The following is a 15,714-nucleotide window of genomic DNA, read 5'->3' on the forward strand; positions in this document are numbered from 1 at the left end:
GGAGTGACTGGTGATGGGTTCAGTTTTTTGGGGGAAGATGAAAACATTTTAAAGTATATGGTGGGGGGAAGGTATTGCTCAGTGGTAGAGTGTGTGCTTAGCATGCACAAGGTCCTGGGTTCAATCCCCAGTACTGCCATTAAATAAATAAATAAATCTGCAAATAAACCTAATTACCTCCCCTCAAAATTAGAAATTAAAAAAAAATTTTAAAGAAATAAAGTGTATGTTGGTAATGATTGAACAAGTCCATGAATACGCTAAAATCCTCTGAATCTATCCTTTAAATGGATGAGTCATATAGTATGTGAATTGTATCTCAATAAAGTTGTTATTTACAAAAGGAAATTATCTTTTTAAAAATCCTGTGCTAACACACAAAACAACAACAACAACAACAAAAACTTTTGCAAACCCAGTACAGCTCTTGGCTCATCCATTTGCAACCCCTCATGCAGAAGGTTCAGAAGAACTGACCGTGTTAATAGCACTGATGTGTCTTTTGTCAAAATAATGAGTAGAGACACAAACTGGGCACCCAGTTACTGTGCCCCCAGGACACGGAGTCCGATCTCCGGAACAGTTTGTCTCTGAAAGTGAGCAGATGTTTTCTTTTCTAAGAAAACAGAAACCGTTGTACACAGCATCAATTGTTTTTGCATTGGCTGCCAGGAATGTTTACCATGAGTTCCGGGCCAAAGTGTAGATAGTGATCTGGGACTCTCTGAAGCATGACGGTATCCACTCTGCCTGCATCCATACCTGGACTCAATCTCCACTTGGCTTGTTTGGGTTGGTTTAAGCTGTAAGCTGATTCAAACCTTTCTACACAAGCTGTGTATACATTCCAAACACAGACCGTCTATCACCTTGGCAGTGAAACCTGACAGGAACAACATAAACTTGTTTATAGCATTTATTGATTTTTACTTGGCTCATGGTCCAAGGGACCAGACTTGTAGGAGGTAAGCAGTTCTCAACAAACGGTTATTTGCTCCCTGTGGTCACAATTCTTGTTGCGTGTAATACTATGGTTTACTCAGTATTTTTCTTTAAGTCTTTCACTCTCTCGCTCTCTCTTTTTTTTTTTACCTAAGTGTATTTATGAACCTAAAGCAAAAGTCAGTAGTATCTCTTGCCATAAATAGAAGATCCCTCTAAAAAATAAAGCCAGTGAAAACAGAAGATTGTTGATTCCCACCAGTTACTATTGCATGACGCGGCTCTGAGCCTGAGGCTTCATTGTTAAACTGGGAGATAAGCGGGGCTCAGACAGAAATTAAGGACCTGAGACTTTCTTCTTGACTGAATCGGAGTGATTAAATGAGAATAGAAGAGGGTAGATATCAAAGAGGCCCTTGGTCTATTTCTACCCCGACTATTTATTGGAGCCTGAAATGCGTTCTTCATCTCTTGGACCTTGGGCTGCTGGACTACGCAAGACGGGTGAAGCCCCGGTCCTTTCCAAGTTTAAGGTTGTGGATAATAATGGGTAAGAATGAAATGACATATGAAGTCCTGTTAGTGGCTAGATCAAGGTAAACACTTGTGCTTCGATGTTGCTCTTGTAGTTGTTTTTATTGTAATTATTATTACTTTATTATCCCAGAGCAGGGAATGAATCCTCTGGGGAAAGGTGGGGTTTGGGTTAGTCTATGAATGTCTGTCCTATAGCCATGATGGTCTGGACAGGCACTTGAAGCTCGATTTCCATCAGAAAGCAGAGGCAGTGGAGTTAGAGGGTTAAAGCTTCTAATATTTTGGCCAGGAAGCTGAGGGATGTTACTGGGTCAGAAAATTAGGTCAGGAGTGGAGGTGCCTGGGTATGTTTAAGATCTCTCTTTAAACATGAAGATCTGGCATTCATTTTGCTGTTCGGTGGAGTTCCAGGCACTGTGCTAGGCTTGTTGGGAATTCAGAGCTGCTACCCTCAGGGAGCTTATGATCTCATGGGAGTGAGAAGCCACAGGACAAGAAACTATGACACAGAGTAGAACAAGGTGAATTTATTTTCTGTTGGTTGCAAATGACAGACATCCAGTCTGAATCAGCATAAGTAAGGAGGATAATTTATTGGTTCTCATGTCTGATGAGTCTGGAAATAAATGGCTTCAGGAATGGCTGGATCCAGGTGTTCGAATGATATCATCAGAAATCTCTCTCTCCATCTTTTGCCTCTGCTTTCCTCTGTGTTGGCCTTCTTAGGCAGTCTCCCCATCTGTGATGCCAAATACCACCAGCTTAGTAGTCTTAGCTAACAGGGAGGTCTCTTCCTCAGTTATTCCAGCATAAAGTAATGGAATTGAGTCCCAGTGGTCCAAACTGGGGTCATGAGACCCCACCTTGAGCTAGGGGTGGTAGTCTGCCTGGACACTCACAGCAGCTGATACTGGGGGAGGGGTTCACCTGAGGAAACATCTGAGCAAGGGGAGAGGGTGCTGGGAAGCAGGTACTGCCCTGCCCACCACAGGGCCCCCAGAAAGGCAGAGGCTCTCAGAGAAGATCAGGGGTCATTTCAGCCAGGGAGTCAGGACAGCTTCACGAAGGAGGTGGCCTTTGGCCAACTGGGACCCCAGGAAGGAGCTGGGGTCCTCCTACAGAAGGTTCCTGGGAAGAAGGAAGGAGGAAAGAGGTATTTCCTGAGAAGCCATCATGCTCCAGGCTCTGTGAGCACCACAAGAACCCTGTCTGCTCATGCGGATGGGAAACAGAGTCTCAGAAAGCTTAGCCACTCCTCACCGACCTGCAGCCAGCCGCCAGGGCTCCTCACCCCACTCCAGTCCATCACCGAGCAGCTGGGGCGCTCTTTTCAGACCTCAGAGTGGACGGCATCACACGTCCTTAACTCCACAGCTCTAGCTGTCTTGGGATTGAAACCCAAATCCTTAACATGGCCCCTGAGGCCCCACGTGGTCCAACTCTACTCACCTCCCCAGGCTTCCTCCCCCTCAGCCTCTGCTCCTGCCCCCCTACTCCTCTTCTGTCCTTAACTCAGCTTCTCCAAGGACCCTGGGGCTTGGTGGGGCTCCCCTTTGTTACAACAGTAGCTGACACTTAAGTGCCAGACCTTTGTCCACACTCTACATGTATTTATTCAATCAGTCTTCACAGCAACCCTAAGAGGTGGAGGCCGTTGTTCCACCATTTTACGAGACGGGGAAACTGAGGTCCTGAGAAAGTGATTTGCTCAAAGTCACGCAGCTGGAAAGTGGAAAAGCTCAGAGTCAAAGCCAGACGTTTGGCTCCAGAGTCCCCATTCTTCACCACCACCCTCTTCCACCTCTGAGATCTCAGGGTCCCAATCCTTCCTATCACACTTGGTAACTATGCATTTTTGATGGGTTATTTGATGGACGTCTGTCTCAGCGCCAACAGCTAGTGACAGTGGAGTAGTCCACTGAGCATGTAGTCTGCTAGGTGCTGTGCTTAGCACTTTTTATGCCTCACCTGATTTCAGCCTGTCAGCAATCCTATAAAAATTGGATCCAGGTATCCCCATTTTGCCCTGGAGAATCTGAAGAGTTGAGAGTGTAAGTAACTTGTCTGATAAGCTGGAAATTCCCAGAAGGAAGAAACTTTGTCCATTTTGCTCACCATTGAGGCCAGAGGGGCTAATTCAGTGCCTGGCATACAGTCGGCACTCAGTAAATGCTTTGGGGTTGGTTGGTTGGAAGGATGGATGATAGATGGCAGGAAGGAAGGGACGGGTGGAGAGAAGGCCGGTCTGCCCATCTTCCATGCCCATGCTCTGGCCACTGCTGGGACATCCTCGGACGCAAGGCCGATGTCGGATCTGATGGTGCTGTCCGGGGTCTCTCTGCAGGAGCCACAATGCACATGAAGAAGTACCTGCTGAAGTGCCTGCACCGGCTGCAGAAGGGCCCCGGCTACACGTACAAGGAACTGCTGGTGTGGTACTGTGACAACACTAACACCCATGGCCCCAAGCGCATCATCTGCGAGGGGCCCAAGAAGAAGGCCATGTGGTTCGTGATCACCCTGCTCTTCGCCGCCATCGTCTGTTGGCAGTGGGGCGTCTTCATCAGGACCTACCTGAGCTGGGAGGTCAGCGTCTCCCTCTCCATCGGCTTCAAGACCATGGACTTCCCCGCTGTCACCATCTGCAACGCCAGCCCCTTCCAGTAGGTGGTCCCTGGAGCCGGGCCGGTCTCAGCGGGGCTGCTTTGCTTTTCTTTTTGCTTTTCCCCTCTTCCTCCCATCTTTCCTTCCTTCCTTCCTTTTTTCCCATTTCTCTCTCTCTCTTTCTCTCTGTCTTCTTCTTTGCTTTTATACCTTTGCAGCAAGTCAAATTCAAAATTTGTAACCCTCCTAGGTTTAAAAAGAACCTCAAAAAATATCTGGTAGTCCCTGCCTTCCGGCCCATCAGTGCCTATTTATTGATTCAGTGTGTATTTACTGAGCACCTCCTATTGCCAGGTGCTGTTCTAGGCACAGGGATACGTCAGTGACTAAAACAAGGGCCCTTGTCACAGCCTACCAGAGAAAACAGACACTAATCTTTTCCCCATAGATACTGAATTCATTATAATTGTGGGGATTAAAAAAAATTTGTATATATAGCAACCCTATGTCGAGTGCTTATGAAATTCCAGGCAGTGCATTGAGTGTTCCTTGGGTAGCTCGTGTAATTCTAACCCACACAACACCCTAGGAGTGGGCGGTACTGTGGTAGCCCCAGTTCACATGTCAGGAAATGGAGATTCAGAGAGGTGAGGGAACTTGCCCAGAGACACACAGTGAGCAACTGTGGGGTTTGAACCCAGGCCTGATCTGACCCCAGATCAGCTGTTTAACCACTTGATGGCAAGGCCTGTGAAGGGAACACCCAAGGGGGCCCAAACTAGTCAGGGCTGAGGAGAGGCAGAAGGTCAGTCAGAGAAAAGTGCCCCAAGAAATGAGTAGAAGTTAGCCAGACAGAGAGAAGAGAACGCCCCAGGTGGAGGACACAGCACGCGCCGAAGCCCTGGGGCGAGACAGAGCTTAGTGCCTGAACTGAAAGAAGAGCCAGCATGTCTGAGTCACAGGGAACACAGGGACCTTCTAGCCTAAAGAAGGTCCTAGACACTAATTCACACTTCCTGATGACATTTCCAGCTATCAGAAAGTCACTTCTTTCTAGTAATAGGGCTCCTCCTTGCTTGGGTGGGTCCTTGAAACTACTCCAGAAAACTCTTGATAATTATCGTAACAACACACTCTGCCCAAGCCAGCGTTCCAAGTGCTTTATAAGCATCGTCTCGTCGAATCCTTCCAAAAGCCCTCTAGGGTAAATATTTTATTCCCCCCATTTTTTAGATGAGAGAACAGAGCCTCAGAGAGGTTCACTTGCCCAAGGTCACACAGATACTAAGTCGCATGTCAGAATTCAAACCCAGAGCCCATGAATTCAAACCCAGAACTTCCCGAGCCCCTCAGCCACTGTGGCCGTCTCGGCTGTCATGGCAGCCCCCACCCCACAGCCCACCACCTTTCCCCATCTTCCTCTCCCTGTGTGCACGTGGGTAGCTGATGTGATGGTCAGGGGACAGCCGGTGTCAGCTCTGGGTGCTGTACGCCTTTGTACCAGGACCAGAGTTAAAGTGCCCTCTCCCGCAGGAAGTCCTCCAGCCAGAGCTGACATACACACCCTGGAGACCACACTCTAGGGCAGGGTCTTGAGTAAATCGGGTGTGGGGTGACTGGGGTGCAAGGCCAGGGGCCCCCACCCAGGTCCTGGTGGGGCCACATTTCTACCAGACTGACTGGTCACCTTTTCCGATATGGGAGCCTCAGGGGCTGGGAAAAGATACTGGAGCACAACCCCGCAGTCCCGTCCACCTTGTCCCTCCTGAAACTGGCTTCTGTCCTCCAAATCGCTGCTGGAGAATTAGGATCTTAGGATCACAGACATGCCCCTCCCCTCTACATTTTCCATCCCTCCTGGGAGGGAGACGTCAGGGCCCTGGGTACACAAAACACACCTACTGGGGCCCACCAAACCCAGGTTCCAATCTCCGCTCTGCCCCTCGTCAGTGGGGTGAGCTCGGGAAATCACAGCCACTCCCAGAGTTTCTTTATCGATGTGTGGGATGATCACAGAACTGTGGCAAAGATTAAATAAAATGAGACGTAGGGAGCACCTAGCCCCTGGCACATGGCAAGTGATCTAGAACCATGAGCTCTTAAGATCCCTTCTCACTGGAATGTAAGTTTCATAAGGAAAGAGACCTGGTCCGTCGTGTTTGCTGTAACATCCCATGTACCTTGCGCAGGATCTGGCACATAGTAGGTGCTCACCAGATACTTGGTGAATGACTGAGTGGGTGAGTGGGTGGAAGGATGCATGGATGAATGGGTGGGTGGGTAGAGAGGTGGGTGCTGGGGGTGGGGGCATTCTTCTCACATGTGGTGGCAGAGCTGGAGCAGGAGGGGATCCCAGACTGCAGTCGCTCTGCTTTGAAGCTGCCCCCCTGCCTGGCCCTCTCCCTCCATCCAGGTATTCCAAAGTCAAGCATTTGCTGAAGGACCTGGACGAACTGATGGAGGCAGTCCTGGAGAGGATCCTGGCTCCCGAACTCAGCCATATCAATGCCACCAGGGCCCTGAACTTCACCATCTGGAACCACACGCCTCTGGTCTTTATCGATGAGCAGAACCCCCACCAACCAGTAGTCCTTGACCTCTTTGGGGACAACCACAACGGCTCAGCAAGCAGCAGCCTAGCACCTGGAAGGAGCTGCAGTGCCCACGGGTGCAAAGTGGCCATGAGACTAGTAAGTGGGCCCTGGGCACAGGTCGAGCAAAGGGCCCTGTCCAGTAATGCTGATGGGAATTTCTTTCCTTAAATAATCTGGGTCTTGCTGAGGGAAAGACTGCTGGAGCCACTGCCTATTTTGTATGTTTGCAGAGCTTTTTAAAAAATAGAAGTAGCTGGTATGTTATTCAGGACACTTTTGGATGCTAGTGACCCAGCTCGAACTAGCTTAAGCAAAACAGGGAATTCTTTATTTCACGTACTGAAAAGTCCAGGGGTGGATTGGGTTCAGGTGTGGCTGGATCCAGGTGATCAAATGCTGTCGTCAGGACTCCATTTCTCCCCACCTTGGTTCAACTTTTCTCTCAGTTGACTTCACTCTCTGGCAGGCTCTCTCCACGTGGAGGGCCCTGGAAATACCAGATTTATATCCTGCCAGCTTAGCACTCTCCCAGAAACAGAGTTGTTTTTTTTTACCCAGTGGTCCCAGCAAAAGTCCTGGGACTGATCATCAGATTGCATGTCCTAAACCAGTCACTGTGGACTGGAGGATGGGCTCTCGTGATTGGCTAGCCCTGGATCATGTGTCCCGGAGCTGGGGGTGATGTCAGCCTCTAGGAGACCACATGGACTGAGCAAGGGTTGGGGAAGGCATGGCCCCCTGAAAGGCAAATTAACTCTTATCAAAAGACAGGGGCATAAATATTGAGCAGATGAAAAACCACAGCCATGCAGTACAGTCATTAAATCAAAACTGGTATACTGGGGTGCCCCCAAGCCTGCAAGTGGGAAGAGGGGCCCCTGTCTATGTCTGTGGACCCCTGCAGAGCTCTGTGACTGTACAGATCCCGGGGCCCCACTCCTGGGGAAGCTGAATGGGCAGCTCTGGGCCCAGGCCCAGGCATCTGTATTGTTAATAGGCTCCCTGGTGATTCTTATAATCAGCCTTGGCTGGGGACCCAGGCCGGGGCTGTACAAACCCCCCAGAAGGTGGCCACTGCCTCCCATGGCCCCAGCGTGGTCAGGACTTCCACAGCCCCAAACCCCCACCTTTCCACACAAACTAGCACAAAGCACAGGACTCCAGAGGCCCCGTGCCAGCTCTGACCCAACGCCCCACTGATTTGGGGGACAGTTACCCGGCTGCCTGTGTCCATCTCCTCATCTATAAAGCAGGCTGCTCCCCGTGGCTGCCCCAGCTCTCAGGGTCAGGCCGGTGCTGTGTGGGTGTGACGTGGGCCGGGCGTCTGCTCCTGTCACCCCTGTGTAACCTTTCTGGGCCTCAGTGTGTTCACAATGATGGACTAGGGTTGGTGTGAGAACTGAATGGCATAATAGACCTGAAGTCCTAAGAACAGACTGAGCCTTAAATATTATCCTCACCTCCCTCAGAGGGGACGAGGACCTCCAGGAACGGGCCTGAGGACAGCGCCCTGAGCTGGCCCATGAGGGCTGTCTCAGAACTGAGGAGAAGCTTCTCCCTCAGGCCTCCTGGGCTCCCACTATGAGCGCCAATAGAGGCAGCGTGGCCGAGGCTGGAGTCCCAGGGTCTAGTTTGTTCTGTGTCTACAGGGGACCCAGGGCTTCGTGGTGGACTGGCTGTGGCGAGGTGGCAGCTCAGGCTGCCAAGGCTTTGTTCTTCCCCAGCCAAGGGGGAAGTAGAACCTCGAGTCTTGAGTCCGCCATGGTCCACACGGCCTCCAGGGAGCTGCCTCTGGAAGTCTCGGGATGGGACTGAGAAAGGAGTCGGGGCGTGGAGGCTCCGAGTGTGTCTGCTGTCCACTTAGTGTGAATGTGGTGCCACTTGTGTGAGTCTTGATATAGGGACACACGTGTGTGCCTGGTGGTGACCGCGTGACATCGTATGGCTTCGGATGTCAGAAAGTGGGGTCTGTCTTGTGCACGTGTGTGCAGGCGTGTGTTTGCTCATGCCTGAGGCTGTATGTGGGGGTGGCTGGCGCTGTGTGTGTGAGTCCTTGTGACCGCGCAGCCGTGTGACCCTGAGTGCAAACACATTCCCCAGTGGCCCAGCTGCTGGCGGCCCCAGCCCCCCAGTATGGCCAGGGGAGGGGCAGCTGGCAGCCCCGAGCCCACGGGAACCCCTCTTGGTCCCCACAGTGCAGCCGCGGTGGGACCGTGTGCACCTTCCGGAACTTCAGCAGCGCCACCCAGGCCGTGACAGAGTGGTACACCCTGCAGGCCACCAACATCTTCTCGCAGGTTCCGAGACAGGAGCTGGTGACGATGGGCTACTCGGGCGAGCAGCTGATCCTGGCCTGCCTGTTCGGGGCGGAGCCCTGCAGCTACAGGTGAGAGCCACGCCGCGTCCCGCACCACCGCCAGCCAGCGTCCACAGCCCGGCTCGGCCGCTCAGCCTGCACCACGATTTTCTATGCCTCGGTGTCTTGGGTCAGATTTCCTAGAGGCAGAGCCTGAGACAGGAATGCGTGGAAGGCCCATCAGTTATGAGGGACACGCTTCAGGAAAGTTCTGTAAGGAGAGTAAGACAAGGAAAGAAGGAGGGGCTAAGGGAGGATGTGGTCACAGGTGATGTCTAGGCCTCGCCTGATCCGCCGAGAGGTCCGGACCATAACTGGCACCACAAAACTGTCCCCGCTTAAGCTGGGGGCTGGCCCCTTGTGCGTGTCCCCACCAGTCACTCTGGCTGTGCGCCATTCCCAGGAGGATGGGGTGGGGTCTCCTGACTTCCCAGGCAAGGGGGGCAGGAGAAGGGGTGGCTGTGAGCCGTTAGCCCTCCAACACCCAGCAGCTGGGGATCTGGGCGGGCACCCCAGGATTTACTGCTCTGTGTTCTCATCCCCAAAACAGGGGCAATAACTGTGCCCACCTCCTAGGCTCCCCGTGACGAGTAAATGAGCTGGCTCATGTCAGCACTTAGATCAGGGCCCTGGAGGTGTCCATGTCAATGCTCTTTTCCCCAGACAATCCCCAGTGTTGAGAGGATGGCAGAATGTTGAGGTCCTCTAACAAATGGTCCACGGATCTCCACCTCCTTCCCTCCCCGGCTTCTGACCATCCAAACCCTGGGCCTGAGAGCCAAGCTCTGTCCCCAGCTCTGGGGCAGCTAGCTGGGCACAGGCGGAGCTGAGGAGGCCCCAGGGTCCCCCCGGCCTCGTGGCCAGGCCTCCAGGTGTGGGGGGCACAGCACCTGGGCCCCGGCCAGTCCCGTTTCCCAGAGGTGCTGGTGTCCTCGTCTGGGCCTTCAAATTCCCACACTTCGGGCCTCTGGACAAAGGGACTTCTTGCTGAGTCTTGCTGCTTTGGGTGAGTGACAGGTTACTAGTTTCACCCTCCCTGGGACTATGGTTTCAGCCCAAGTCAGGCAACTCAGGAACCTTTGTGAACCTCTGTTGAGAATCTCCTGACAGTTACAGACCCTCTGTCCCCCAGAATGCACAGGTACTCGTGGACGGGCACGTTGTAGGCAGTGTCAGGGTATCAAGGCCCACCGAGTAGGCAGAGCTGTACCCCTGGTCCATCATGCGAGTCAGAAAAGGACAGCCCTACAGGTGAAAGAGCTGCAAGATGGTGTCCCCACTGACGGCACACGTCCTGCCTGGTGGGCGGCCGCCTGGCTGGCTGGCTGGTTGCAGGCTGGATTGCAACCCCTGTCTCTGGGCCAGGGGACTTGGTTCAGAGCACATTTGCCCAAACATTCCCAGCAGCTCTGCCTTTGGGTACCCAGTGGACTGGTGCCCTGGCCGTAAGTTCATCTTTACTCTCTCAGCTGAAACAGACAGATGTAACACTGTAATTTCAAATAGATGGCCTGTCTGCTCGGTCAGAATACGCCCTGGAGTGAGAGTCAGGTGGGAAAGTGGGCTGGGCTAGGATCTGCCGGGATCTGCTGTCAGGTCCCTGGTGCCTAACGTGTGAGCTTTTCCCATTGGATCCCAGGACTCCAAGCCATGCGTCCTGCACACAGCCCGGCCCCTGAACTGCACCGCCCGCTTCCTGGGCTGATCCAGGTCCCGAGGCCACCAGGCTGGGCTGGACCTACTGGAGATGGCCTGCTTGTTGCCAGGATGGTGCCCTCCAAAGCGAGTCGCATCTGGGTCACATGGATGGAGGGTGGTCCCCAAAGAGAAGATGGCTGATGGGCAGGCAGAAAACCTGGTGTTGGCCACAGAACTTCTGGGGCATGGCCATGGCTGAGGAGTAAGTCTAGCGAAGGGGTCAATGCCGGACCCTGCAGTTAGACCCCCGGGTTCAAATCCTTGCTCTATCTTACAAGCTATGTGATCTTGGACAAGCGTCCTAACCTTGATACGCCTCCATTTTCCTTCTCCATAAAATAGGTGATAACAGTGCCTAGTCTACAGGGTTATTTTGAATATGAAATGTGTTGATATGCGTGACAGGCTGAAAATACTGATGGACGCAACATTGCTCTCATTAAACCTGCATTTGACAGGGAACTCATTCTTCAATAATAGTGCTAACATTTACTGAGCCCTTCTGATACGCCAGGCACTATTCTTAGCACTTTGCATGTATGAAACCAGTTTAACCCTGCCACAAGCCCATGAGAAAGGTACTATTATTTCCCCTCATTTTATATGACTCAATCATGGCCCAGAGAGGTTAAGCAACGTCTCTGAGGTCACACAGCTGGTGAGTGGCAGAGGTGGCAGCCTGGGCCAGGCCCGCCTGCATCAGTCCACCACCTCATCAGAAACTGAGATCATCACCTTCCTTCCCCACCCACCCCTCCCAAGCCTATTCCTCCAGCCCTCGGCAGTCTGAGTGGAAGGTGGTGGCACAGAACCTCTAGTCCTCCTGTCTCACTCCCACAGCCGACCGGTTACACGCCTCCCTGAATCAGCCTGAGACTCAGTGCTGGGGGACACGTGCCTCTCTCTGCCCTCCTGGGGCTGGGCTCTAGACACTCCGGCCACCTCACTCTGTTTCTGACTTCATCCTCTCCCCCTCGGATGTAGCAAATGCTCAAGACGCAGCAGCTGCAGTTTTAGGAAAATGTGCACCACATTTGGACCCTGACACTAGACCGCCTGGGTTTGAATGCCAGCCCTGTGTGTTGCCAGGCATGCTACTTAGCCTCTCTGTGCCTCTGTTTTCTCATCTGGAAAACAGGGGTAGTGAAATGACCTCATAGGGCTCTCCTGGGGATTAAATGAGTTAACACAGATAAAGTGCTTAGAACAGTGCTCAGCACGTGGTCAGAATTATAGGAGCATTTTAAAAATACTTTTTATTGTGTAATGATTTTAGGTTTATAGAAAAGTGGCAAAGATAGGACACAGAGTTCCCTGTACTCCTCATCCAGCTCCTCGTAACATTAACCTCTTCCGTCACTACCGTGATTTGTCAGAACTAAGACACCCGCGTGGGCACATCACTATTACATAAACTTAAGAACTGATTTTGTCAGTTTCTCGGTGACCTTCTCTGGTTCAGGATCCCATGCGAGAGACCACACTGCTGTCAGTCTTAAGTCCCCTCTGGCTGGGACACTTTATCACACTTCCTTGTTCTGGGTGACTGTGACCATTTCAGAGCACTGGTCGGGTGTTTTATAGAAAGCCCTTGACCTGGGTTTATACAGATAAGATGGATCTGGGGGCAGAATGCCACCCAGGTGAGGTGCCCTCTCTGTCACATCGTATCGGGGTAAGTGTTAGCCCCACGACACCACCCATGATGTCGACCTTTCTCACTTGGTTAATGTGTTCTGTTTCGGGCTTCTCCGCTGCAAGCTAGCCACTTCCCCTCCGGTGCTCTTGTGTTGTGAAAGGGTCTCCAAGGTGGGAGTCGGGGTGGTGGTGGTGGCCGGAGGAGACGGGGACTAAACTCCACCTCTCTGGAGAGGGGAACATACACTATTTGCAATTCTTCTGTAGGGAAGATTGGCCTCTTCTCCATTTGCTTATTTAGTCCATCATTTATTTAGACCGGTATGGACTTGTGTATATTTGGGTTGTAATCCAATACCACACTATTTATTTTCTTACTCAAATTCTTCCAGCTTTGGCCACTGAGAGCTCCTTCAGTTGGCTCCTGTGTCCCTTTGGCATGTCCCCATCCATTTTTTTTAAAGTACTTCCTTACTTTCTGGCACTGCCAGATACCCCAGTCTTAGAGTCTGCCATTTGTCTGAGGAGCCCCAGTTCCTTTCATGGGAGAGTGGTATTTAGAAACCAAGATCTAGGCATATATAAGTATTATTATTATTATTATTATTATTATTATTATTATTAATTATTAATTATTAATCATCATCATCATCACCACTTCAGGATTGGGTAGCTAGTTTCTGCCCTGGGAAGCCTTTCCTGACCCCTACTACACAGTACTGCTCTTGTTATACTGCTTCCTGCTAGGATGCTCTGTTTCCCAGTCTTTTCCAGAGGCTTGCTGGTCTCTGTCTACAAGCCTAGCCCCTGTCCCAGGAAAGGTTTTTGGGAAGGGAAACGCCTAGTTCTGGAGCCAGAGGTGGCTGGGGCTGGGAGCAGCCTCTCCAGGTTAAGAACATTGTCAGCAAGCACATAGCTGGCAAGACTAAGAGTGCAGCCCAGGACAGGAGGGGACCTGGTCACGCCCAGAGCTGCCTCCTGCTCCTGAGCTATAGATGTCCCAGAAGGTTCCTCCTCGGGAACACCGTGTTCCGCGCCCCTGGGGCGGGGTCTCTCCTCCCAGAGCAGTGCCTGGCTTCAGCCGGTTTGCCCTACTCTGTTCCTTCCCTGTGGGCCTCAGCCCAGATTCCGTAGCCCATGCAGAGGCTCTGTAGCGCGGGCCCAAAGCGATTTCTTTCATCTGGGCCTGGATCTGTGCCCCCTCTGCCTGGAGTGCCCTTTCTCCTCTCCACCCGTGAGACTACCTGTTACTCATCGTTAAAGTCTCAGCTCAGACCTCACCTCCTCCAAGAGCCCTTCCCTGACCCACTCCCCACCCCGCCCCCACTCCTCCAGCCTTATCTCCGTTGATAGTCTTATCACGGCTTATAATTTATCCCACAAATATTTACTGAGTCTACTGAATGCCAGGTTCTGAGCTCAGAGGGGTGAGTTTGTTCAGTATTTCAATGTGCTTGGCTTCCAACCCTCACCTCGGTCCTTTTGGGTGGGTGCTGTTGTGGCCCTGGTGTTACAGGTGGGGAAACAAGGCACAGAGAGGTGCAGTAACTTCCCCAAGCTCACCAGCTAGTAAACGACAGAGCTGGAGTTCAAATTCAGACAGGCTGGCTCCTGGGGTCTGGGCTCTTAGCCTCTAAATTCTTTCTCCCTGCAGACAGACAGCTGCCCTCACTGTGACTGTGTCTATAACAGGAGGCAGCTGATAAGCAAGCAATTAAATGAAGAAGATGGTTTCGGCTTTTGACACATGCCTTCAAGGGAATAAGCAGGTGGAAATGAACAAGCCACTGGGTAGTAACTTCACACAGGGAGGTCAGGGGAGGTCTCAGAGCAGGATGAGGAGAAATCGGTACTTTGAAAGAGATGCTGAGAGAATATTCCAGGCACAAGGAGCAGTGCCCTTGAACTTGGAAACATCTTGGAGTGCCTCTGGAGTGTAATGAACAGCAGGGAGAAAGCCAAGTAGGGCGTTTGCATTTTATTTTATTTTCTGAATGGGGATACTGGGGGTTGAACCCAGGACCTCGTGCATGATAAACATAAGCTCTATCACTGAGATATACCCACCCACTGCATTTTATTCTGTGGCAGCAAGGAGCTTCTGGAAGGTTCTAGCAGGGGGATGCCGTGGGCTGTTTAAAACAATCGTCCTGACGCTGTGCAGGAGGAAAATTGTAAGGGAGCAAGAGTGAAAGCTCTTGCTTTGTGTAAGGGAGCAGAGGCTCCTGCAGGAATCCAGGTGGGAGCGGCTGGTGGCCTGGATGGGGTGGGAGCCTTAGAGATGGATGGAGGTGGGCAGGCCGGAGACCCGTGTCAGAAGGAGAGAGTCGCCGTGATGCCCTGCAGGTCCTCCTTGACGCCGTGAGCTTCCAGGGCAGGACTGTCTTGTCTGTCTCAGTGTCGCCAGCCCGGAGCCAGCCTCAATAAATGTTTGTTGGGTGAAGAAAGGCGGTTTCTTCCTGATTTCCCTTTCACTGTTGAGGACACCAAAGCTCAAAGGTTGAGTAAGTAGCTCACATGTGTCGGGCGGGCAGGGTCAGCTCCCAGATCAGATTTCACAGCCTGCCTGGGACCCACCTTGTTCTGCTGGCGCAGAGGGTGAGACAAAAGATCGAGGAAATGGCTTCCTAATCGGAACATCGGGACAAGTAGCAGCTGACCTCCTGGGGTTATTCTGAGGATTAAAGAGGTGAACGTGCACGAAATCCTGCAGTAAATCTTACAGGAGGGAAGACTTAGAAAGGACAACATTTCCACTGATGTTTCTGCATTTCCGTTGGTGCCCTGAGTCCCATTCCTTCCTGTTTTTAATAAAATAAGAAGACTTTTTTTTTTTTTTAACATTTTTTCAGGGGAGGTAATTAGGTTTGTTCACGTCAATGGAGGTACTGGGGATTGAACCTAGGACCTCGTGCATGCTAGGCAGGCACCCTGGCACTGAGGTCATACCCTCCCCACAAGAAGGCATTTTCAAAGCTATTTCTAATGAAGACTTGAGAACATACACACAGTTAGAACAGGGTAGAATGAACTCACATTGACCTGCCACTCATATCCATTAAGCCTGGCGCACATCCTGTCCTGTGCTGTTTATGCTACAGCAAATCCCAGACATCATAGTCTTTGATCTGTATGGTGTTCAGAATGTATCTATGAGCAAGAGAGACTTTTCCCTTAACAGAACTGCAATACCATTATCCTACTTGGGAAAGAAAATGGACAATGATTTCTCAATCCCATCAACCATCAGTCAATGTCAGGCTTTTGTGTGTGTGTATGTGTGTGTGTTTGTGCTGTATTACAGCTTTTTTTTTAAATTGAAGGACAGTCAATGTCGTATTTTTT

The 15,714-nt window shown here is 51.5% G+C and overlaps 1 protein-coding gene across 1 annotated transcript in view; it reads left to right on the forward strand.

Moving 5' to 3' along the window:
- SCNN1B (sodium channel epithelial 1 subunit beta) overlaps nucleotides 1-15,714 on the forward strand; it is a 55,589-nt gene that overhangs the window by 28,497 nt on the left and 11,378 nt on the right. Inside the window, exons 2-4 of the mRNA XM_031433057.2 lie at nucleotides 3,824-4,142; nucleotides 6,497-6,773; nucleotides 8,873-9,063. Of these exons, the coding sequence (XP_031288917.1) occupies nucleotides 3,832-4,142; nucleotides 6,497-6,773; nucleotides 8,873-9,063 (779 nt within the window). The 5' untranslated portion in view covers nucleotides 3,824-3,831. The remainder of the gene's footprint in view (nucleotides 1-3,823; nucleotides 4,143-6,496; nucleotides 6,774-8,872; nucleotides 9,064-15,714) is intronic.

The sequence above is a fragment of the Camelus dromedarius genome, chromosome 24 (assembly GCF_036321535.1).
Source record: "Camelus dromedarius isolate mCamDro1 chromosome 24, mCamDro1.pat, whole genome shotgun sequence".
Classification (NCBI taxonomy): domain Eukaryota; kingdom Metazoa; phylum Chordata; class Mammalia; order Artiodactyla; family Camelidae; genus Camelus; species Camelus dromedarius.